This window comes from Euprymna scolopes, chromosome 2 (assembly GCF_053919585.1).
Source record: "Euprymna scolopes isolate OS-2025 chromosome 2, ASM5391958v1, whole genome shotgun sequence".
Classification (NCBI taxonomy): Eukaryota; Metazoa; Mollusca; class Cephalopoda; order Sepiida; family Sepiolidae; genus Euprymna; species Euprymna scolopes.
In genome coordinates this window covers 200426251-200451557 of record NC_136483.1, presented here as the reverse complement: position 1 = coordinate 200451557, position 25307 = coordinate 200426251, and the positions used below count along the sequence as shown (strand labels likewise).

At 32.8% G+C, this 25307-nt stretch overlaps 1 protein-coding gene across 1 annotated transcript in view; it reads left to right on the top strand.

The window, feature by feature from the left end:
* The window catches only part of LOC145301772 (E3 ubiquitin-protein ligase TRIM37-like), a 126174-nt gene that overhangs the window by 61864 nt on the left and 39003 nt on the right, over positions 1 to 25307 (top strand). Inside the window, exons 2-12 of the mRNA XM_080144598.1 lie at positions 1663 to 1764; positions 5477 to 5517; positions 9978 to 10097; positions 10910 to 10997; positions 11195 to 11317; positions 12873 to 12996; positions 14702 to 14894; positions 15834 to 15966; positions 17976 to 18052; positions 21614 to 21844; positions 24007 to 24070. Of these exons, the coding sequence (XP_080000724.1) occupies positions 1663 to 1764; positions 5477 to 5517; positions 9978 to 10097; positions 10910 to 10997; positions 11195 to 11317; positions 12873 to 12996; positions 14702 to 14894; positions 15834 to 15966; positions 17976 to 18052; positions 21614 to 21844; positions 24007 to 24070 (1296 nt within the window). The remainder of the gene's footprint in view (positions 1 to 1662; positions 1765 to 5476; positions 5518 to 9977; positions 10098 to 10909; positions 10998 to 11194; positions 11318 to 12872; positions 12997 to 14701; positions 14895 to 15833; positions 15967 to 17975; positions 18053 to 21613; positions 21845 to 24006; positions 24071 to 25307) is intronic.

Genomic DNA, 25307 nt, shown 5'->3' with positions numbered 1-25307 from the left:
TATGGCAAAAAGTCTTGTATATGGTTTTTGAAAATTTTGAGAATTAAACTTTTATATTAGATGTGACAATGTCGTTGGATGTAACAATGATGACAATGATGGTGGAAAGAAAGAGCATTGTTAAGAAATGCTATGATTTATTGATTTGATTCACACACACAATTATTTGTGGATATATTGAATTGATAAAGGGAAAATCCATGGTAATTGGGGTTGACACAAACTGCCATTAAAAACACACCAGCTGGAAAAGTTGACGTTTAGATTGTAAAGATAACTTGAAAAAATGTCAAATGCCACCTTTCTATGCTTCTGAATCTACACTGTAAAGAGACAAGCCCTGACTTTACTAATGGAAGCCACCAGTCCTAGAGCATTTGTATTTAGTCAAACTATGAATGATCAGTTTTGTAACTTTCCATGAATTATTTTTTTGTTTTATAAGAAAAATGACCACTGGTTTTTCTTTATTTGTTGATTGTCTGTCGAATTGAAGGTGCAGTTGATTTCAGATCTACACTGACACCCAGATGGTGAAAACATGGACCAAGCCATTGTGAGAAGGGAACTCAGCACAACGTTGAAGCGACGTACAGCCAGTCGAAGTAAACAATGTTTCCACACAAACTTAGGGTGGTGCACATTTTGTGTGTTTTGAACATCAGAAAAGTATTTTCTAGTGACCAGTGAGTCTGGCCACCCTTGAAGGATACATCACTAGACTATTAAGTGTAGCCACCAGGACTTAGGGTTGGTGCCCAAGTGGCACATTTAAGGCCAGGTTAGGCTACATTAGAACTACTGTTCTTGAGTGTTATTTTCACAACGTTTTGGTTGATGTAACCTCCAACCTTGTGAAACTCTAGAATCTGCATAACACAGAACTTTTTAATTAGTCCATAAGGGTAGCATGCTCTTATTCCATTAACGATGACCGGATAGAAGTGTTAAGTTATTCATAATTGCGTTCTTATTGTTGCCCAGACTGAGGATTGAACCGTCAGCTTCAAGAAGAGTGTCATTTAGAACTAGGTTTTACTTTATGCCATGTATCTTTGTTGTTCCGTTCAAAATTCTTTGCAGATTCCAGAGTTCTACAAGATGCATCTGAAGAAGGTTGGGGGTTACATCAGCCGAAATATTGTGCAAATAATATTCAAGATGAGAACAGTCTTATATACTATCTTGACTTTTCAAAATTTTAATGATAGTGGTTTCATGAAATGTGGATTTCATTTCGTTTCCTGGTGTTGCTTGTTTATCTGATATTATCAACAATTAACGAGACGTTTATACTGAAAATATTCTTTTTTTATCTCTGGTAAATTATTTGGGGAGAGAGATACTGTTTGTATGGCTTGCATTTTAATATGTGCGTTACCTTTTCTATATAGACACACATATATCCATATGCTAATTGATATGATTTTATCTTTCATTCCCATGTGTGAATTACAAACTATTGATCACGTGACAAACTGCGCATGATCTTTGTCCTCTCCAAGAGCACCTTTACTATATAACATCTACATCCTTACCTGTCATAAGTATTGCATTTTCGCAAATAGTTTTGATGGTAATATTTTAGTATGAGATGCGCTTTATGCTGTTTTATTTTCAATTTTGTTGATTAAACGGTTTCTTTTTCATCTCTTCTTGCAGAGTTTGGCTGAAGTATTCCGATGTTTCATTTGTATGGAAAAACTGCGAGATGCTCGCCTATGTCCGCACTGCTCCAAACTTTGCTGTTTGTCATGCATCCGGGTAAGTATACAAAATGATCTACATATCCCTTCCACACTTTTTTACCTCAGTTTTTTTTTTTTTTTTTTTTTTCTTCAAAGAATCTTTGTAATAAACAGAACACCTTTCAGATTTCATGTAAGCAATCTTAAATATGGCCAACAAAATATTCAAAATTTCTACAAATTTAAATACGTTTTTGGATGGTTTTTAATTTTTTTTAAGATCAATTTTTGTGCGTATGGAGGAGAGAATTTATGCCCTGTATTATGCCGACCAAAAGCTTTACTGACAAAAAACATGCACATAATATAGCCAAACAAACAAATTGGTGAATATTCCCCTCTGAACAAATAATTGGGAGGAGGAGTTTCTTGGTTTCCTCTATATTTCCAGGCAATGCTGAAACATGCATCAACAGTAGGTTCTCTACAGTGCAATGTACACTACAATATATTGTGGACTAAATCACTCTGGAGAGGCATGTGAAACTTCCTCTCAATGCACGGCAGTGAGTCTCCAACTAGAGCGGGCAATCAATTAATTTAATTAAAAAAAAAATTGATCAATTTCACCGATTTCGATGACAAAGTATTGGAAGTATGAAACGTTCATTGATCCTTATTCAATCCAAGGCAACATTGGGTCTCCCTGTTAATATATGCGCACACACACACACTGAATATTTGCTACTGGAACAATAGTAGAAACGGCTGACAAACAGAAGATATTGTTGTTTAGAAGAAACAGATTACCTTGTAAACTTGTATATAATTGTGTTTATCAGCTGTTTTCATTTGTTTCAGTATTTTTCTTCAGTATGCTTTTAGAAAAATATGTTCAGGGATAGTTTAATAGGAGTTTGTGGGAGCTGAGCTGTGAGATGTCTGTTTACCTTACATTTAAACTCCTGCAGGTTAGTACAGCCAGGGAAGCAGGAAAGGAATTTCAAAGTCTAGCAGTCAGTGGAAAAAAATATTAGAATAGAACACTTTCTGGCATATAGATTACTAGACAGTGAAGGGGTTGAATTTTGCTGCTTGTCTGGGTATATATGTAGAGGAGGCACAAGTACTACAAGTTCATCAGAGGACATTCCATTAAAGTAAAACAGGTGCAGGGATGCAATATGCAGTGATCGGACAGGGGTTGGAATTTGACTAACAGCACAGGACCTATTGAATTTGAGATCTTTTTTTGGGTGGGGGGGGGTATAAGATTGAAACTAGTGGTAGTTACACCAGTCCATAGGTGGCAACAATACTCCTTGCATGGGCAAATTGTGGCTTTGTAAAGATATGGGATACTCTCTTGTGTGAGTAATTTTCTAACATAGTAGAAGGATACCATCTTTGTAGCAGCCTTGACAATGTTCTAATGCATTTGTTCCAACTCTTGCTGCCTGGAAATGTTAAGCTGAGGAGTTTGATGAATTCTCAGGTTGCGTATTATCATGACAGTGGTTGAGAAGGTTTTTATAATTGTTTAAAGAAAGAAGCTTAGTCTTAGTAGCATTAAATGTTCCCATCCATTTACTGTTTCATTCTACTACAAACTGAAGGTCGAGGTAATTGTTTATTCAGATTCTTTTTTTTTTTTTTTTTTTCAATTTACCATTTCCAGTGATTGGTTTAACAAGTTCTACTGCAACATGATGCACTGAAATGAATAATTCTACTTAAGATTAAGTTCAGCTGAAAATTACTAGCTTTATTTTATTACTTACATTATTTACTCGCTAAGGTTGAATAAAGTCCCCCACCACCACCACCACCTACGTATACTTCCCCTCACAATAAATTGATATTTTTTTTCCAATTGCACTCCATAGTTCCACTAAATCAAAAAAAATTCTGCATGTCTGCTGACACCATTTTGTATCTGCTACATAAATCTCAAATCATAACATCATGCAAGATCATTCCTCTTAACTAATCTCTTTTAAAAAAGAGACTTTGTTGGTTTGGCCACGCTGCGTGTCAAAAAGAGTTCATCACCAAAGCAATAGCTCCAAAACCACTCCAAAATTGAAGATGCCTGGGAGGCCAGCTGAAGATGTGGTTACGCACCATCAAAGCCAATGTTAAACTTATCTCAGGTTAACAATGTCCACTGTTAGCGATGGGCAGCCATATTGAGATTTGGCTGCTGCAAACTGTCATGCATGGTCTACATTCAACTGGTACAGTGTGTGTCCTTTGGGATGAGTGGGCTCAACCCATCGTGGGTGGATATCACCAAGTTGACCAAATAAAATATGCGTACTATTGTGAGCATTTTTTTTTTTTTTAATTCGTAATAAATACTCACGTGACATTTCTTTTTTTCTAATTCTACAAAAAAATGGTTAACTAAACCTGTTCTTTCTATTTCAAAGACACATTTTTACACACTGTACCATTTTGTGAAAAAGTTGACTATCACTTGCAGCAGTCAGTCCTGACAACACGTACCAGAAAGAACAGAATAAGTTTTACGCCATCCATTGTGATTATGCAAGTCCTACAGCTGCATACCTAGAGCTATTAATCCTGATATAGGACAAGGAGAAAGAAGCAACCTTAGTAGAAGTTAGTGCCCATAATGATGCTGGGTTAAGCAATCATTATTTTGCGGCCTCAACCGAGATTGAACTCGCGACACCCTTCCAGTATTCCCCATCTGTCATAGCACCCAAAAGATCTTCCTTGCAGATAAATATATCTTGTATCCTATCTGGAAAAGTTAATTTTCATGATCAATTGTGAGATAATGGTTGCCTCCACAGTACAAATGATGATCGGTGCCTCCACAAATGATGAAACAAGTTCATCTGTGGCACGTGCACAATGCCTAGCAAAACTGAACACGTCTTTTACAAACTGAGGTTGATACTCTCGGTACGTCTCCATATATCATTTCTGAAGTTTAGTGGTTTCGCCATGAGAGATTGAGTACTCTTCTCAAAAGACGTGTGTAACATCCATCCAAACGACGCTGTTTTGCTGAAAGAGTCCATGATCTGAAACTTGGACTCTCCTTAGGTTAAACAAAGCTGAGAGGAGAGATAACAAAATACCAAGATCTTATGTATGACATGAATAGAAATTGAAATCTTAGGAAGATTTCTATCGTTCCAGTAATTATAGGAGAAACCAAACTCATGAAAAAGAATTTCAAAAACTGTCTGGCAGTGTACAATTATGTTGAGGAAGAAAATTCTGATACTTTTTAATGGAAATTGTTTCATACAAGGCATGAAGCCATTTGATGTCTAAAAAACAAAAAAAAATCTTTCAGTGCCAAAAACTAACCAATGATAAGTGTTAAATGAAATTCTGACCAAGAAAACAATTCTTTCCCCTTTTGTTAAAAATGCTACTCATGGAATGTGAGAACTAAAGAAAGCCAGAGTTACGAGATTAATGAAATCCAATGCCCACTTTCTGCTCTAATTATGGTTATAAAAAAAAAAAAAGTATTTTCCAAACTTGTTCAACATGCAAACTGTTTTATCCACAAAATTAACTTTTAGTATTCACATTGTAGTTTTTAATGAATCAAATTTTTATTGCAAATAAATACTATTACTACATATTGGGATTAATTTGATATTTAAATTTTTTGGAAATCAGTTTCCATTTAATTTTTCACTGGATTCATCTTGATGTTATGACATGGCTTTTATTTCTAAAATATTTTAATTTTTTTTGTATTTAATAATTCTTACACTTATTGCTTTATTTTTCTCCAGCGTTGGTTAACAGAACAAAGATCACAATGTCCACATTGCAGGTAAAGTAAATTTTTTATTTCAAAAGGAAAAAAATTGTATTCTTGTGATTGAACGCAGCGATGGAGATAAAACTTAGTTGGGCGTTTTTAGGTGTTCCATTTTACTTTAGTTGAATTTCTCAAAACTCAACGCCCCTTCCTGATCTTTGTATGAGAGAATATTCAAATATTTCATTACAGTTATCTTAGATCTCTAACATTGAGTTAGAAAAGAAGTTAGAAATATTAATTTTCCTCACTTATTAACCAACTAGCGGGGGTACCCGGCGTTGCCCGAGTGTTCGTTTCCGGGACGGGGGGGGGGAGTTTTAAAAAATGTTATGGTAGGTAAGTAGGAAGGATCAAACCCGGAGTCATGAGTAAAAGTAGGAAAATAAAGTGTGAAAAAAAAAAAAACACACACACACATCTGCAACGTTAACAGTTCGGCCACCAATAAAAGTCCATTCCAGTTGTTTAGGAAAAAAAAAAAAAAAAAACGACTACGGTAGGTCGGCACGAACGTGAAAATATAATGTGAATTGTCCAGCACGCTAACCACTACGCCACAGAGCACTGCAGCTGAGTTTAGTAATTTTAAATAACTTCACATGAAAGAACTACGAAGCCAAACCGGTGTTCTCTTCTCAACTGTTCCTTGTGAACGATCTCCAAACGGTGTTAAGTGGTGGCAGGGGGAGGAGGAATTTTTTAGAGAGAAAATATATTACCACTTCCATTGATCTTAACCGATTTTGGCCGTGACTTCTCAGCAGAAAAAGTATAGAAATCTAAGATTATCGAGGAATTTGAGAACTAATAAGCCTATAACAAACCTCAGATATTGTTCTGCCGTTTGTGCATAATGTATTTGCATGAAATATCTTGATTTTTAATCCTATTAAGGTCAAAATCCCACGGGAAAAAATGAGTTCATTTTATTTATATAGAGATTAATTATGTTATAATACAGTGTTCCAAAAGTATTGAAGTCTTGGGCACATTTTAACATTGAATATCTCTACAACTATTAAAGATATAAAAATGCATCTGGCATATTTTGAAGGTTTGTAATCTACAGTTTTTCATGGAATATTCAAAGATGTTCTATGTGAGCACTATTGATCACATGACACGCATCAATTCGATGGTCCAATTCTTGCCAAATGCGTCCCAGCATTGCATTGTCAATGGTTGCAAAAACTTCTGTTATTCATGCCTTCAGCTCATCTATGTCTCTTGGAATGGGAGGCACATAGTCTAGTCCTTTTACAAATCCTTACAAAAAAGAATCACAGGGTGTGAGATCTGAAGATCTGGGAGGCTAAGGCATGAGATTGTGAACATTTTGCATAAATCATCCAATCCATCTGTCTGGCAGTGTTATGTTCAGAAACTGTTTAACCCTGAGACTCCAGTGTGGTGGTGCCCCACCCTGTTGGAAAATGAAGTCCTTACTCAATATATTGATTAACCAATTTTCCAGCATGTCGAGGTACGTCTCACCAGCAACTGTTGCTCTTTCATAGAAGAATGGTCCGTAGACAGCTTTCTTGGACATAGCACAAAACGGTCACCTTTGGGGAATCTCACTGATGCTCAAATTCTTGTGGGTCTTCAGTACCCCATATGCGAGTGTTATGCTTATTAACTTTACCATGTGGAAAGTTACTTCATCGTTAAAAACAAGCCGGTCGTCAAACCCGTTATCTTCCATCTTCTGTCATGATGAACTGGTTGTTCAACTGTTGGATTAACTGTAGCTTTTAAGGTGTCATATGCAGTCGTCTTAAGACATGCCAAACAATTGTTGTACGAAGCTGAAGTTTCCTACTGTCTCTTGTTCTGTATGGGGGCTCTGCTGGAAGGCAGTTTGAACTTATTGTATTGTCAACCACATTTTCTGAAGTTGAGAAGCATCCCATTCTCTTAGCTGGGCATAAACACCCATCCGCAACAAATTTACCAAGTCATCTCCCTATGGATTTTCTTTCTGGTGACTTTTTTCCAAATTTTTTGCAAAATGCATGTTGAACAAGTGTCCATGATTCAGTTTTTGCAAATTCAAGCACACAAAACGCCTTTTCTGTTTGAGTGAACACCATTACTGCATCTGAAAAGGAATGAGAAAAAAAAAAATCAATAACAAAATTACAAAAAAACTAAATGTATTTAGTTTTCAAATAGCACCACTTTCATCTTGCATCCATTCATAGTTAAGCAGATATGAAGACTTGAAATGTGCCCAACACTTTTGAAACATCCTGTATAATAGATTTCTTTTGGTTTTACTAGATTCTAGGATAAGAATTGATCTAGTCGAGTATCCAGCTTAGTACTGTTACCATAAGCAATGTGACCTACAGAAAATGCAAAGCCAGTGTATGGTAGCCATACTTAGTTGATTTTATTTAGGCTTGAATACTGTTATTTTGAATATTTTTCCAGGGTTTACACAATTAAACATTTTTTTTTTTTATTTGAAAATGTTATACAAAAAATTTCTAATTGATTAAATGTTTTATCCTATCAATATTTACATTTTACTGAGTGATATTTCAGAGGAGCGAAGAGAAGTTATTTTTTTCTCTAAAACAAAAGTCTACCAATACTATGGATTTTATTCAATACTAGTCTGGGTGCCCAGCGTTGCCCGGGTATTTGGAGGTGTATGTTGAGTAAAAAAAAAAAAAAAGTGGTAGTAGGCAGGCAAACTCAAACCCATACCGCGAAGGAGGAAAAGAACATTAAAAACGTGATGTTTTGCTGTTGTGCCCATCGCCAAACCGGAAATGACGCATGTTTAAATTAAGGCCAGTCAATTGAAAAGAGGGGATGACTTTCAAGAATATCGACAAAAAAAGAAAACGACCCCTTCATGTAGAAAAATGCCCAGTTGAGGGTGAAGGAATTAATGTTTTTTCGTTATTTTTCATCCAAAGGGTCGAGCTTCAAAATGATACTGATCTCGTGAAAATCCGTCGCCTCTGTCAAAAGTTTTAGTAGGACATACATACATACATACAGACAGATGAAATTTATATTATAGAAGACATTTTTTATGCATCATTTTTTTTTTTTTTTTTTTGTCAGGTGAGTTTTGATTGACTGATTGATTAATTTGTTATAGTTTTGACAAATCACTGCTTCTGTTACAAATTAATAAAATCCTAAAAACTAAAAATGCATTTGAATTGCTGTAGGTAATTTAAATGCACTTGTTTGTAAAAAAATAAACTTTTTGTTTTCATTCCAATTTTAAACAAACTTTGATTTTTAAGAAATTGAAATAAATTCATTGGTTTAGACTAATTCAAATCTTCAAAGACTGTTTCATATGTATATTATCGGCGATGTGAATTCTCTGCTTTTGAACAGAAAATTGAATTCCTTGGAATTTGGAAAAGATTTTCACTTAAATCTTATAAGTTTTTTTTTTTTTTTTCATTTTTATCATTCTTTTTTTCTCTTCCTCTCTCTCCATATTGTCTCGTGTTGCTTCCTTTTCCCTCTCTGTTAATTTTGCCATACTTCAAACGATTCATGATGAGGGCAGGGGAGGTAGAATCTTGTTTTATAAAAACAATTACTTTGTCTCCCACCCCTTCTCCACACATGCCCTTTTTGGGGTCTTTCTATTAAATTTGAAGAAATTGTAATTTATTTTAACCTAATTTTCGATATTTTAATCGCTAATGTAGGTGTTTTTGTTTACACCATGAACCAAATATATTTTTAATATTTTAAACTTTTATTACACAAAAATAACTTGGAAATTCTTTTATATGAAAAGCTAATTTTCACAAATCGAAAAGCAAAAATAAAGTTTAAACATATCAGTCGATACTTTCAGTATGAAAAAAAAAAAAAAAAAAATGTGATTGCAAATTAACTCTACTAAATCCATCTACCCCCAAATGAGATTTTACTTTTTGTAGGTGATTGTGCGAACACCCTGAAGTACATTGTTGGAAAGGGAAAACAATTTTAGAATTTAGAATAGAGGATTAGTTTCACATATGAATTTAACATAAAATGATCTCCCATTTCCAGACGATTCTAGCAATTCAGGGTAGTTACCCCCCCCCCCCCCCACGTGAAAAAATTCTGTGCATTTTTTAAAGGGGATGGGGTACTGTTTTAGGTAATTACATATGTCATTACAAGTTTTAGTTATTTTTTATGGAAAGTACCACTTGGACCTAGGGTAAGTAATTATCAACTTTTTTTTTTTTTTTTTTTTTTTAAGTACATTTTTAGCACTACCCACTTACACATAAAATATTGTAAAATTTATCTTCCACGGCAAACTTTTTTTTGTTAACTGTCTTAAAAGCTAAAATAACCACTAAATATGGAATCATTTGACAATAAATTCCACATGCCTGAGAGAGTGGCGGGTTAAGAAAAGGGGTAGTATGGCTCCCCAGGTTGAGAAAAGCTGATTATAATTAACATTTGTGGTTTCATTTCTTTTGTAGGGCATCACTTCATCTTCATGAATTGGTGAATTGTCGTTGGGTCGAAGAGGTCACTCAACAACTGGATTCCCTGCAACATTTTACGCCCTCACCGAAAACGGATGACACCGATAAAGACAGGTGATCTTTCATTTTGATTCAGTTCTCTAAAAATTGTGGACTATCTGGCATCACGGTGTATGAAAATTTTATGTTTTTAAAATGTTCCAATTTGAATAAATTTTCTTTTAAAGGTATTTCAACTGATTATTTTTATGGTAAAAAATATTTATTTCTAGAGATTAGATTTTTTTTATAATACACCAATTAAAACATGAAAGCGTTTAGTGTATTTAAAAATGTTTAACTGACAATTAATTTTATATTAAGACAAATGTTAAACTGACAATTAATTTTATATTAAGACATGTTAAACTGACAATTAATTTTATATTAAGACATGTTAAACTGACAATTAATTTTATATTAAGACATGTTAAACTGACAATTAATTTTATATTAAGACATGTTAAACTGACAATTAATTTTATATTAAGACAAATGTTAAGCTGACAATTTTATATTAAGACAAATGTTAAACTGAGTAATCCTGAAATTTCCTAGAGTTCAACTATTAAAACGGTTAAAAGTTGAAATGGTGAAAATTAGAGTAGATATTTTTTGTGTCGTTTTGAGAAGGCGTGGGTAAAATTTTATTCAAACAAATGTTAATAGAATTAAACTTTCTTTTTTTTTCTTCATAGTTGTACAATTTTATTTTTTGATGGGGTAGGGGATTATTTGTTATAATTTTAATGCTTGTATTTAATTACAATCGAAAATTCTAACTGTGAAAATATTATTTTAAACAAAATGTTTATGTACAACCATGATATATAAAACTTATTTAAATGTATCAATTTTTTTAATAAAACCTTTTTTTTTCGTAAAAGATGCGAAGAACATCAAGAAAAATTGAGTGTTTTCTGCTGGATTTGCCGACAATCAATTTGCCATAAATGTGCTCTTTGGGGAGGAACAGTAAGTTATTTCAAATAATTTTTCTGATTTTTTTGTTTGTTTTTCTTTTGTTTTATCATTTAACTTTGAAAGAATTGTTTGTAAAAGTTTAATTTCTTTTTAATTCTTTTAAAATCAATTCCGGTTTCTTGGTTTAATTAAAATAATGATAAAAAAAAAATTCTCGTTTACTTAAAAATTTCCTACTTGTTTTGTAGCACACAGGCCACACTTTCAAGCCATTGGATGGTGTGTACGATGAACATTTCCGAAAGATCAAAGATGAAATTAAGCAACTCAAAAGGAGATACTTAGAAGTTATCAGTTTTGTTCAAGATATTGTAAGTTTTTTTTTGTTTTTTTTTTCATATTTAAGAGAAAAAAAAATCCAATGTTTTTTTTTTTTTTTAACAGTATTTGTCCATCTTTGTCTTATCTTTTACAAGTTGGTTGTGTTTATGTAATCTTGAAAGATTTGAAGTTAAAATGGATCGAGATCAAAATTTATTGAAGGAACTTATTTGTAAAACTTTATGAAATATAAATTTTAGATCCCCTCATATCCTTTCTAACGATGACAGTGAAAGACCCTCTGTTACTGATTATAAATTGCTAGGAGTATAAACTTTGAAATATTTACTTACAGCACCTGGTGTTGCCAAACAAGTGGCTTTCAGGAAGAAGTCAAGTGGTATGATGACTTTCGTATTCTGGTGGCATCATGTTGTTGAATCCTGAATCTTTCACATCCTTTCTAACCTTTCCTACCATCCTCTCATTCACGTTGAGGAGGTCTGAAATGTCCTTATTTGTCTTTCCTGTGTAGATCCCAAGGAGAACTGTTTCTTTCACAAAAAATCGATTCAAAATTGTTCATGATTAATTATTCTGAAAAAGGATGGAAATGTATTCACTATTTTCCTGAAGACAAGATTGATAACAAAAATAAGGAAAAGATATTTGTCTGCATCCTGTAAATATTCCCTTTCTTTTCATACCACTTAAATGGGTCGCTGAGTATTTTTTTTTATGGAAATATTCAATTATTTATTTATTCAGAAATTTTAAAGTCAAAACTTTTTCTTCCAGAAAGTTTTGAATGCTTTCAACAGTCGTATCTCTAAAACACTTATAACAACTGTGATGTTATTTTGACTGATATTTTGGTATTGCTTACACTGATATTCGACTAATTATTCCACCAGAATTGGTTTGTTTTATAGCATTATTGTAACAAAGCGTGCATTAGATTTTGAAATCTTGCAATATTTTTTATATAAAAAAGAGGGTATGATTACCGGGAGTTGGAAGGTTCTATTTATAAACACTGGTGATAAGAACTGTTCTGCTAGCAAACAATCAGGAAACAGAATTGCTCCATAAAAATATTAAAACTTTTTAGCAATCCAGCATAATTTTTTCATATCAACAGTTTTTTTTGCTCTTTGCCTGCAAAATTTAAAAGTCTGAGATTTATAGAGAACAGCTACCCATCTGAAAACTCATTTCCAGGATTTGTACAGTATAGCTATCCATCAGAAACTCTTCTGAAATTAAACATGGATTTTAATTCAAGAGTTATAAAAAAATTAATGTTGTATTTTTTTATTTATATAAAAAATACAGAAGATTTGATAATTGATTGAATTTAATTGTGCTGCTTCGTGGAGTGCTCTCAAAGTGCTCTCCATTTTTAAACAAAAAGTGCTATCTATTTTAAAGAAAAAAGTTTGCTTTTTTTCAAAGTATTATTCTCCTCATTCTTTATATTTCAATGATGTTTCTTCAGCTGTTTTGTTTGAAAGACAATGATACAGATGACTGAACGAAATAAAAACTAAAACAAAAATGCATTACAATCAAATAATTTCTAGACCTTTTTTTTTTTTTTTTAAGGAACGAAATATGGAAAGTGTGAAGAATGCCAAAGATGAAAGGGTCCGTGAAATCCGTAATGCTGTTGAATTGATGATTGCACGTTTGGAATCCCAATTAAAAAGCAAACTGTTGACATTAATGGGTAAGTGTTGAATATTAATTGACAATATTCTTTCAAACGTTGTGTGTACAGGATGTCTGTAAAGTCTGGATACATTTTTTTTTTTTTTCAAATATTTTCTAAGTGATTTCTATTCTTTACACTGTAAATTTTGAGGTATTTAAAAATTTTTAACTCTAATGAGGAGTTCAAATTTTTGATCATCCACTGCTTATTTGTTGAGTGCTGTTATTTGTGTTGAATACACTTTGTCGTTTAGAAAAAAAGATCAGGACAACTAAGGTCTTGTGAATGAGGAAACTACATTTTCCAATCCAATTCAGAAAAACTGCCATTTAACCAATCTCGTGCCTTTTGTAATCAAAAGTATTGAATTTCCTATTTCACTTGACTTAGGTGGTCAAATTTTACGTCAAACATGGTGTAAATATGATTAGATGCAATATATGTTATATATGAATGGAGAACCATCTGAGCCATCTACTAACCCCATCGAAAAAGTCGATGGCTAATTGGTTGAATGAATTATATGATGTACAAAAGATTTGAAGTTTGATTGCAGTTATAGCTAGAATTGTAAATGTATCGTGACATTTACTGCTACTAAGACTAAACTTCTTTCCTTTAACAACTACAAAAACTGTTTCAACTACCAATTACCATGACAACACCCTATCTGAGAGCTCATCCTTCAAACTATTCGGCTTAACATTTACAGGCAACATGCATGGAGTATTGTTGCCACATCTGGTCTGGTGCATCTTTCACTAGTCTCTCACTTTTAGACAGGGTCCAAAAAAAAGTCTCAAATCTAATAGGTATCACATTATTGGCCAAACTCTAACTTCTGTCCCATCACAACAATATCGTATTCTTATACCTGTTTTACAAGTACTTTAATGGAATCATTGCACTTGATGAACTCCTAGCACTTATGGCCCATCGACATACATACTCTTAAACGCATAAAGTGTCTTGGAACTCTTCTGTGTGTGAGCGTTTTTAGCGCGTTTCTGCTTTGGTATAACAATACAAAGGAAACAGATTATATTTGAAGAGGGGGAGGGAAACGAGCAAAATAACTCTTTCATTCTCTGATGATGGATCTGGTATGGTCAGAAATTAATAAGAAATGTTTCAACTTTAAAACATTAAAAAAGGAGAAATTAAAAGAAATTTGAATGATTTTTCATTAATTTTTCTTGTAATAAAATTTTTTTGCATCTTAATGTGTTCCAAAAACATTTTTGTCTGTTTAAAATTAAATTCCAATTTTCAACACGTGTACATCTAATAAAATGAGAACAGATTTAGGTGGATGAAATAAAGTGTTTTGTTAGGGTTCTATGCAGTTTCTCGGGTTTGACAGAAAGATTCCAAAGTTCAACAAGATGTGAGGTTTGAAGAAAGTCAAAGGTTACACAGATTGAAACGTGTAAATAACGTACAAGATGAGAAAAGTAGTCAGAAGATTTCAAATAATACATGAAACTTTTTCGTTTCTCTTCAGTTGCAATTTGTCCTTGATCCTGTCCAATGCAACACTGTTATGCTACACAAATCTTAAAAATCATTTTAAATTATTCATCAAAGTTTGTAAGTCAATTTCTAAAAGCCATCCAACGTATGTCAGCATATAAAACGTTAAACTGATGATGATGATGAGGGCAAATACATTCAAGTTTTTTTTTTTTTTTCAATTTTAATTTTGTCTTTTGCTGTCCAGGTCAGAAAAACCAGTTGACCCAGGAGACTAGTTTGTTGGAGACGTTGATCCATGAAGTCGAGGGACAATTGAACGATTGTGGGAAAAGTGAATTGATAGAGAAAAGTGGGGAACTTACGCAAATGTTTAAACAGGTGCATCGGAAACCAATGGCGTCTTTTGTCACTGCACCTGTTCCAGCTGACTTTACCAGGTGAGTGGTGGAATATTGGATGGAAGTTATTTTGGTACTTGTATATTATAATAGGATATCTAAAGGAAATTTTAAAAATGCATTTTAAGTCAAAACATTATTGCATAGTTACATGTCATGTCAAAATTTGCTAAAATTCCCCAAATTATAAAAAATTAATTAAGTAGAAAAGTTGCTAGAATGATTTTTAAAAAACAAAAAACACTTGAGTCATCATTTTCTAATATGAAATTGCGAAAGTTAAGTGAAACAAGGGAGATAAGTCAGTTTGCCATGCAGAATAAACTAAACCACTAAGATTGCATTTGATAATTTTTTTTTCTTGCAATTATTTTTCTATTCAATCATTTTTGGAATTTTGTAAATTTTTTTACTAATCTTAACATGACCCATAAATATGTAACGTTTTTACTAAATATACATGTTTTTGTTATATCTGTTGTAATGTCTAAGCACTTCAATTTCTTTTGGTTTGTGTCAGCTTTGTACCATAGCAATCCTGAAATAAATATTATGTTTAGTAATAAGAAAAAAAAATCTTATTTTGTCAAAATAATTATGGCAGTTAAATATTTTTTTATATAAATATAAAGGTTTTATCTATTGAAAGTTGTAAACAATGTTTTTCTTGAAAATAATTAAATAAAATGTGTTGCGGTGAAAAAAATTACTTTAAATTGCAATAATTTGATCAAAATTCCTTGAAAACAAAAAGAATGCAAAAAGTTTTTTATTTTTTTTAAAATTCATTAACTCAATGGGAATAGAATTCAATTTTAAAGCAATTCATTTTGAAAATAAGTATTTATGTTAGTGACCTTAGTTAATGACTTCTTTGCAGTTTGTGTTTGGTAATCTCCATTTAAAAAAAAAAAAAAAAATTTTTTCTTAATTTTGCTTATATTACTCTTAATTTGTATGATTTTTAATTTGATTCAGTGAAATTGTTCCTCAATATGATTCAAGTGCTTTTGTGATGGAAAATTTTGGCATTCTCCAACAAAGGGCCGACCCAGTTTATAGTCAGCCTTTACATGTTTCTGGCTTGAGTTGGAGGCTCAAAGTCTATCCTGTAAGTAAATTTCATCTGTCCTTTTACTTTCTTCTACATAAAATTAAAATTTATGCCAACATTATGTGCATTGTAAAAATATTTCGCAGCAGATCAATGAATGGGGGAGAGAAGGAGACATGACAACAAGATGGAGCAAATGTCCCGAACACACTGTTGCCAGATTCTGAGCCAATACTCTTGACTTCATTAAATTAAATGCACCCCCCCCCCCATGCCCAGATTGCTATAATATTCAATTTAATATCTACTTTACTTGCTGGCATGTGTTGGACAGTTTTTAGAAACTAATGTATCTTTTCTCCTTCTCTATGTATCCTCTTTCTCTCTAATCGATTTTTGTCACTTTCATGTTTTTCGTTAATCCTCCTGCCAACTCGGTTGTTCTATATCTACCAACTCAAACACGTTCATCCATTTTCATTCAGTGTGACCAAACCAAAATGTCTCGTTCTGCAACCATCTCCCTATACAGTCCAACTTTAATATTCCTAATACAAGTCATCAAATCAAATCATGTCTTAAAGAGTCCCATTACACGTATTATTTTAATATCATTTCTCTCCATATAATATTCATCCTCAACTCTTATTAGTCGGGTTTCATTTCCATACACCATCACATTGTAGATCTCTTCCAAATAACCCATACTAAACTCTGGACAGTCATTCTAAAACACAAATCAAAAGCAACAAGCTCGATACAAATCCATGGTGTACTCCCATTTTAACATGAAAATCTGTCACTAAATGTGATTTAAAATCTAACTTGAAGCATTTCTATGCGTTGTTTGAACAAACTTCATTTGTTGTTAATTTACACAAAGCTCACCAGACAATCTGTCTAAATCTACAAAACAAACTACAGTTTTTTACCAAGATACTTCTCTTGCATTTGTCTCTGGATAAATATTGCATCAGTAGTTCTTTGCCTGGGCATAAAAGCCAAACTGCGTTTTCTTTATGCTTATCTGGTTTATTTTGTGCTTAGTCTCATGTCTGCTTTTAAGATCTGATTCATCAACTTTAAGTCTCTGTAATTACTATCATCCAGAGTTCTTTCTTGTAACCATTCACAATCCTATGATTCTAATCGTTTGAGGCAACTCTTTCTTTTCTGATCGGATATATCAATTCTTTGTGTATCTCAATATCTGTTTCACCTGCAACTCTGGACAATAAATCTAAAACGCAAATGAAAAGCAACACGCTCACTACATAACCCGGATGTACTCTTACTTTAACATTAAAGCAGTCACGAAATGTGCTGTTAATTATAATATGACTTTGAACATTTCTCTACATTGCTTGAATAACCTTCACAAACCATTTGGTTGTCCCCACCGAACAACTTCTCTTGCCACTCTGTCAAAAGCAAAACACCTGTTCTTCTTGCAATTCTGAAGTTTTGAGATGAGATGTGAATATTTGTGTTACATTGATTAATCGGACTATTATTCTCATCTTTGGTGTCATTATCACAACGTTTCAGTCGCTGTAACCTGCGACCTTCTTCGGGTGTTGAGAACATGCTTCTTTTCCTACTAAGGAAAAAAGGGTTGGCTCTGCATTACAAGAATTCAAACCGTTTGTTTGAGGGTGGGTCCGTACATCATAAAGAAGGTTCAATTGTCAGGGGTCACTAAGATATTTTTAAAAAGTTTTTCTATGGCTTAATTTTTCAGGATATCTTTACTAATTGTTAATATTAATGAAAAAAATGTTTTATGAAACAGAGGATCGATACCCATGCATATTTTTATTTAAAAAAAAAAAAAAAAAAGCACGGACCCACCCTCAAACAAACGGTTTGAATTCTTGTAATGCAGAACCAACCCTTTTTATTTGTTTTTATTTGTTCCGATGTTGAATAAAAAATTTAACTTAAATTTTTGTATTGAAAATTTTTTTTTTTTTATTGTAAATGAATCTTCAACTCTTTTTCATTTTTTTTTTTTATTTATTTATTTATTTTTTTTTTATTTATTTTTTTTTGTTTGTTTATTCTAGGATGGTAATGGAGTTGTAAGGGGGAATTACCTCTCAGTATTTCTAGAATTATCTGCTGGGCTTCCAGAAACTTCCAAGTAATATACCTTTTTTTTTTTTAAATTTAAACTGATTTATGCATGTTTTTTTTTTTCTTTACTCCATAACCTTTGGTTACAATTTAATTTTTTTTTATAAAAATCTGAAATTTTCTTTCAGCATCCAAATATTGCTAGCAGTTAAAAAGAATGGATTTGTATAAGACTCTTAAGTCTGTATTCTCAAAAATGATTGCTTAAACTTTTTTAGCTCTTGTTAGTTGCATAATTTGGTATCACACTTTTGTTAATTCCTAAAATATCTTGATGTTATGAATGCTTTACATGCTATAACTTAAAAAAAGGTGGGGGGGGGCAAAGAAAAAGAATCTGGTTATTAAAAAATTGCAATAAGTTATAATGAAATTCACTTGGGAGGGAGGTGTCTTGCCAACAATACTAATACTTCAAGTCAGTTGCTGCTAATGTTGTTGAGCAGCAGTCATTTTCGTATAAATCAGATGATTATTGTTGGCATTCGTTTCTAAATGTCTTTATATTTAGAATTCTTTCTAGAAGGATATTGGGTACTTACGAGAGGAACCATGCGAAGTGTGCAACAACATTCCTAATTGAAATTGTTTCTGTGACACAAACTGGATTCAAACTTGGCCTATTCGGGTTGTCAGTCTATATCATTAACCACTTAGCCACCGTTGCCTCCTTTCTACTGATAATAGTGTGTATATTTGCTTAGATGATTAATGAATTGTCTCCCTTAACAGGAACGGTGATATTACTGATTACGTAGTTTGTTAATGTTGTTCAGGGCAGTGTGCTAAGAGATTCAACTTGATAGTTAATCACTTATAACTTCTTTTGCTTGAGATATATTAGGCTCACTTAGGAATGGAGCACTTGATAGCTCTGATAAGAACAATTGGGTCCCAGATTTCAAATCTTGCATCTTGTTATATCTAGTTATACTGTATGAGACACAACAAAACAGCTTTGTTGATTACTAATACATATAAATTTAAGACAATAACCATCGTGAATGTTTCAAGCTATAGAAAATTAATCAAATCATACTAGTAAAGCATGCAAAATTATTTATACGAAATCTTTAATAATATGAATGATGATTGTATAGAGCAAGGATGAACTACACAGGTTAGTATTGACAGTTTTAATATCAAAATATGTTAGGTAACTTAATTCAAAGCAAAAATTGGATCTGGCATCCAAATCGCTGACACCTTAAGGGAGTTGGTGTCTAATCAGCACTGCTGGGGAACCATAATAAAATTACTTTTTAAATCTTCAAAACAGTTCTTATGGCAAATAACTGATAATACCTACAAGAGCAACAATATTCTAATACTTTCAGTACTGTTTAAAGAAATTGATTGCTAAACCGACCTATATCTACCCAGGACCTTATCACTTTTTCTCTCAAGCCCATTTTTATCACTTCTGTGTTTTTCTTAACCTTGTCTTGTGTACTGAACCTGCTACTTAAACTATTCTACGTCTACTGAATAAAAAACTCATTGATTTTTTTTCAACCTGGCCATAACATCAAAGTCTCTGTATAGATTTCTCTATACTGACTACATTTGATCTTGCTTCAAGATCATCAAAACCAAACAAGTCTTTAAGACTTGCATTAAACATATCATTTTCATATTGCTTTCCATGCAATGCATGTCTTTAACCCTCACTGATCAGGTTTTATTTCGATACTTCATTACACTGCATACATACGCCTGAGAGATTCTTTGCTTGGTAAACAGTGGTAATGCTCTGCTGGTTAGTAATGACAAAAGTTCATTCACTTCTAACTTTTGCAATTTACTCCAACTGTATCTCCATGATAACAAAATTTCTTGATATATTTTTCCAGATCTGATTTCTCATCGGTCTCCATGGTCTTACACTTTTCATTAAAACTGGTTATCCTTTCTCAGCCTGTCAATACTTTCACTGCACAAATTGTGTACACAATGCTTACAATGACCACCAAAAAATTGATCCCCCTTTTCACAAATTGAGCAATAGAACTTTTTTTTTTTTCTTTCAAAGTTTTTTAACATTCACTGATTTTAGTAACATTCACTGATTTTAGTAACATTCACTGATTTTAGTAACATTCACTGATCATCATTAACATTCACTGATCATCATTAACATTCACTGATCATCATTAACATTCACTGATCATCATTAACATTCACTGATTTTTGGTAACATTCACTGATCATCATTAACATTCACTGATCATCATTAACATTCACTGATCATCATTAACATTCACTGATTTTAGTAACATTCACTGATTTTAGTAACATTCACTGATCATCATTAACATTCACTGATTTTAGTAACATTCACTGATCATCATTAACATTCACTCTCAGACTTTTACTTTCCATAGCATTCCTCCAAGTCTTTAACTTAACAAAGAGGTTTTCCATTATTTTACAAGCAAATACTAATTCATCAGCACAATACAAAATGTAATCTGAACAACTGTATAAAAAAAAACCCAACTCTCGACAGTTTTTTCAAAACAATCAAGAAAACAATGGAATCGGTACAGAACCCTGATGCATTCTTTAACATTAAGTTTTCGCTAAATATGATTTTAAATCTGAGTATTTCTGTGTATTGCTTGAACAGTTTCATCATTTGTTTGCATCTAATTTATGCATAGTCAATCGCATGTCTATTGGTACTCGGTGAAAAGCTTTTAAATCTGAATTGGCAAAAATACTGGTATCTTCTTACCAAGATACTTCTCTCGCATTTCTTCAGGATGAATGTAGCATCAGTTTTCCTCACTCGGGCATAAAACCAAACTGCATTTCATGTTTATTTGGTTTGATGTTCAATTATTCTCTCGCATATATCTCCATTCACAACAGCTGTTTTGATGCATCACAGCTATTCATTGTTGTTAGATGTGGCTACTATTGGGGACATAAGTTGCAGGGATACTATGTAGGGAGTTGAGCAGCAAGATGTCTGTTTACATTACACTGGAACTTCTGCATGTCAGTACAATTGAGGAAGCAGAAGCCCAGAAGGGAATTACAAAGTCTAGCAGTTCTAGGGAAAAAACTATTAGAGCAGAAGGCTTTCTTACACCTAGGGATTTCTACTGTGAAGGGGTGGGTTTTGCTGCTTGTTGGGTTTTTCGTAGGTATTTATGTAAAGGGGGTACAAGGGCTTGGAGTTCGTCGAAGTACATAGCATTAAAATACTTGTAAAAGAGGCAGAAGGATGCAACATTTTGTCGATGGGGCAGAGGTTGAAGCCGAGTTGACAGTCAGGACCTATTAGGTTGGCGACTCTTAGAGGGAGAGACTAGTAGCAGATGCACCAGCCCAAATGTGGCAACAATACTCCATACATGGGTGAATGGTGGCCTTGTAGAGGTACAGGATACTCTTGGGCATAAATAACTTTCTAGCATGGTAGAGAGAGCCCACCTTCTTTGCAGTAGCCTTGGAAATGCTCTTGATGTATCTCTTCCAATTCTTGTTCCTCCATTTCAAATTTCTATGTTCCATATTTCTTAAAATGCTAAAAATAAACCTAAACATCTTTGTTTTTCAGATATGAATACAGGGTGGAGATGGTGCACCAAGCCTCAAAGGATGCGAGCAAAAATATTGTCAGGGAATTTGCTTCTGATTTTGAGGTTGGAGAATGTTGGGGTTACAACCGATTCTTCCGACTCGACTTGCTTGCAAGTGAAGGTTATTTAGATACGCAGAATGACACCCTTATTTTGAAGTTTCAAGTGCGGCCACCAACATTTTACCAGAAATGCAGAGACCAACAATGGTGCGTACTAATTTATTGGTTAATGGCATTTTCGTTTGTTATTCTAATATTGGCAATACCACACAATGTTTTTCTTTAGATTGAATAAACTCAAATCAAGCATTTTTTGAAAAGAGCATCAAAAACAAAGAAATAATATCTTTAGTTTTTTTTAATCGGCCAATTAGAACTGGAGTTATGACCATTCAAAGTATCAAAAAATGTGTGGTTCACTGGACATTTTACCTTAAGTCCGTCCTATCTGAATGCATATAAGCTTTTGACTGAAAATGGTAGGAAATTTGCACAATTTACAGATTAACCCATTTTTAAAAAATTGTATCTTCAGATTTTTTAAGATATTATGATGAAATTTTCAACATATTATAACACCTTAAAGGTTCAAATGTCTGTATTTACGACCGTCTCACTTGGTAACTTACGGACTAATTAGCATACTAATTAGCATATTTCAGCTTAATTTTAACAGTTTTAAGTAAAAACATAAAAACAGCTAAGAAAAATGGTGAGTAAGGCTTTATTATCATAGGAAATATTATTCTGATGGACATTATCATTTCCCATTATAACATCATGAAAAATCCAAGATGGCGACTGGGAAATCCAAGATGCCACCATGACATGATTCAAAGAAATTAACAAAATATGGCTTGTAGCATATCAAATAAAAGGAAATTTTGTACAAATCAGAATTATGTTTTCAAGTACATTAAACTAATTAGCATAATTAAGTTTCATTTTAACAGCTTCCAGTAGACGCATCATAAAAAACAGTTTAAAAATGGGAGGTAAGACTTTATCATCATGCGAAATGTTATTCTGATGGACATTATCATTTGTCATCATTACACCGTGAAAAATCTAAGATGGCATCCAGAAAATCCTAGATGGCCACCACAACAAGATTCAAAGAAATTATTTACAAAATATGGCTTGCAGCATATCAAATGAAAGGAAATTTTGAACAGATTACAATTATGTTTTCAAGTTCATTAAACTAATTAGGATACTTAAATTTCATTTTTAACGGCTTCAAGTTATTGTGACAATTATCGGGTGAGTTTCTACCATTATTTTCTATAATTTTTAAGTTATTGTCGAAACTTCAAGAGACATTGTGACCATTTTTTTCTTGTTCTCATGTCACACTCAATACTACTTATTTTTTGAACAGAAAAAACATTTAAAAAAACCAAAAATTTATCGAGGTAGGTAGAAAACTAACTTGCCATTGTTAACATTTATTATATTATATTATTTTTTGGCCACTTTTCATACCTCTGTGGATTGTAAAACAAATCCAATAAAAATTATTCTTTTACTTAACTGGATGTGGTTTGTGTCTTGTTTAAAACCATGGTCATTATCGGTTATTCTTTTTCAAATAATTTATTATTTTTTAAAATATTTTTTCCTTTCCATAATTAAAAATTTAAGTTTTCTAAATAACAAAAATAAAATGAATACTTTGTCCACAAGTTAGTTAATGAACGCGGGTTTACAGATTTTTTTTTGTGTGTGTGATGATGTGCAAAAATTCTCGTGTTTATAAGCACTCATTAGTATTTCTAATGACTCTAGCATAAAAAGTTTTTATCCAATTCTTTTCAAATTTTAGGACAAAATAAATTAATATTTTTGCTATTAAATAGCATTCGAACATGGTTTCTATATTTTCTACTACAAAGCGTCAATTTTGAGATATTCTAACTTTTGACTGGAAAGATGTACGTGTTTTGTTCAAATTCGATAGCAAAGACAATTCTTTTCCCTAATTAGCTAAAACAAGTAGAAACGTTAACAGGTACAACTTCCGCTATGCGTATTTATGTGAACACACCTCGACCACTTATTTGCAAAAAGTGATCTACCGCCAGCGGACATGCTATACTGACAGATTTCATTGTTAATAGTCAGATTTAAATAGCGATTTCTTCAAATAGACAAATCACAACAAAAATATTAAAATACCATTTTAAAATAAATTTTATTGTGAATTTAGTTATATAAGTTTTATTTTGATGGAGGTAGGAGAAATGTACTTGTTACTGATTTCAAAACTATGAGTGTCAAATTAAGTAGCAGTGTGTGCCTTGTCCGATGCTGAACATTAGGTGTTTTTTTTTTTTTCATGTTTATTTTGTGTAATATTTTATTTCTAGGTACATCCAGCAGTTGGAATCTGCACAGTCTGGCTACATTACACAAGTAAATGATTTGAAAGAAGTAAGTTTTTTTTAAAAATGGAAGAAAAAAATATTGGAAATGATTGTCAGTTAAGAATTTTCAACTTTGCTGTTAAACATTTAAACTGTTTTGACGCATCAAAAAAGTGTGTTCATGTGACGATGGACAAAAGATGTATCCCCCCCCCTTCACTTTGAAATGAAATTGCTTGTCAGCTTGGTGAGTAAGAGCAGTTGAAACTTATCCAAAATGATCAAAAGACGCCAAATTTTGTTTTGATATTTTGTGACGCACAAGATATTTCGTTTATCGATTACTGTAAGAAAGAAAACTTTTTATAACGAATACGATGTAACACAAATGGCCACAAATGGAAAATAAAGTTCCCATTCATCAAGACGATGTACCGTCATAAGTCGATCACAATGATGGTAAGACAACATAAATTGCACTTTAAATTCTTTCCACACCTGCCCCGTTCTTCAGATCTGCCTGTTTGTACACCTTAGAAGAATGTTCCAGAGAAAAGAGAATTGGCTTCAATAATAAAGTGATAGTGTAAACGGAGTTGTATTTTGAGACCAAAAGACAAATCACTCCAATGAGTTGCTAATTTGACTCCGGAATAAAGTGATGGATCCAGGTTTCATCCATTGTTACATATTGATGGAAATTTTTTTTTTTTTATTACATTGTAACAATTGCAACCAAAACTCTGAATCATTGATACATTATTTTTGATCGAATATCATTATTTTCATGGCAAATGCTTGACTGAACGCCAATCTATGCCCCCCCCCTGTTACGTTGTCGTATCATAAAATGAGCGTTTGTTGCATTGTCTATTTATAAAGGATTGAGTGTTTGATTATCTTATCAGAATTAATGTCGTTGTGTGTGTGTGATCGTCTAGTGGTCTTTCTATTACATATGTTCATATGCTGTTAAGTGTGAATATGTGTGTGACATGTCATGTATCTTCAACATACCTTCTGCCATTTCGTTGGTCCATCTGGAAATTCTCGTCTGGGAGGGAAACTTGATACCTGTTTTTGGAGACGAAGATTTATTTCACTCCAAGACAAGAAATTGGTTCTATAGTTTTTGTATTCACCTTCCAGTTTGTTCGCAGAAGATTGGAAAGTGAATTTGGCCTGTGTTGTTTCTTTTTCTAGGTCTTATTTCTACCACGTCAGCGAAGGGGAGGAGACAACGGCGAAGCCGTCCGCTCTCGTCCAAGTCTCAACCAAATCTCCTCGATTCAGCTAACCTAATC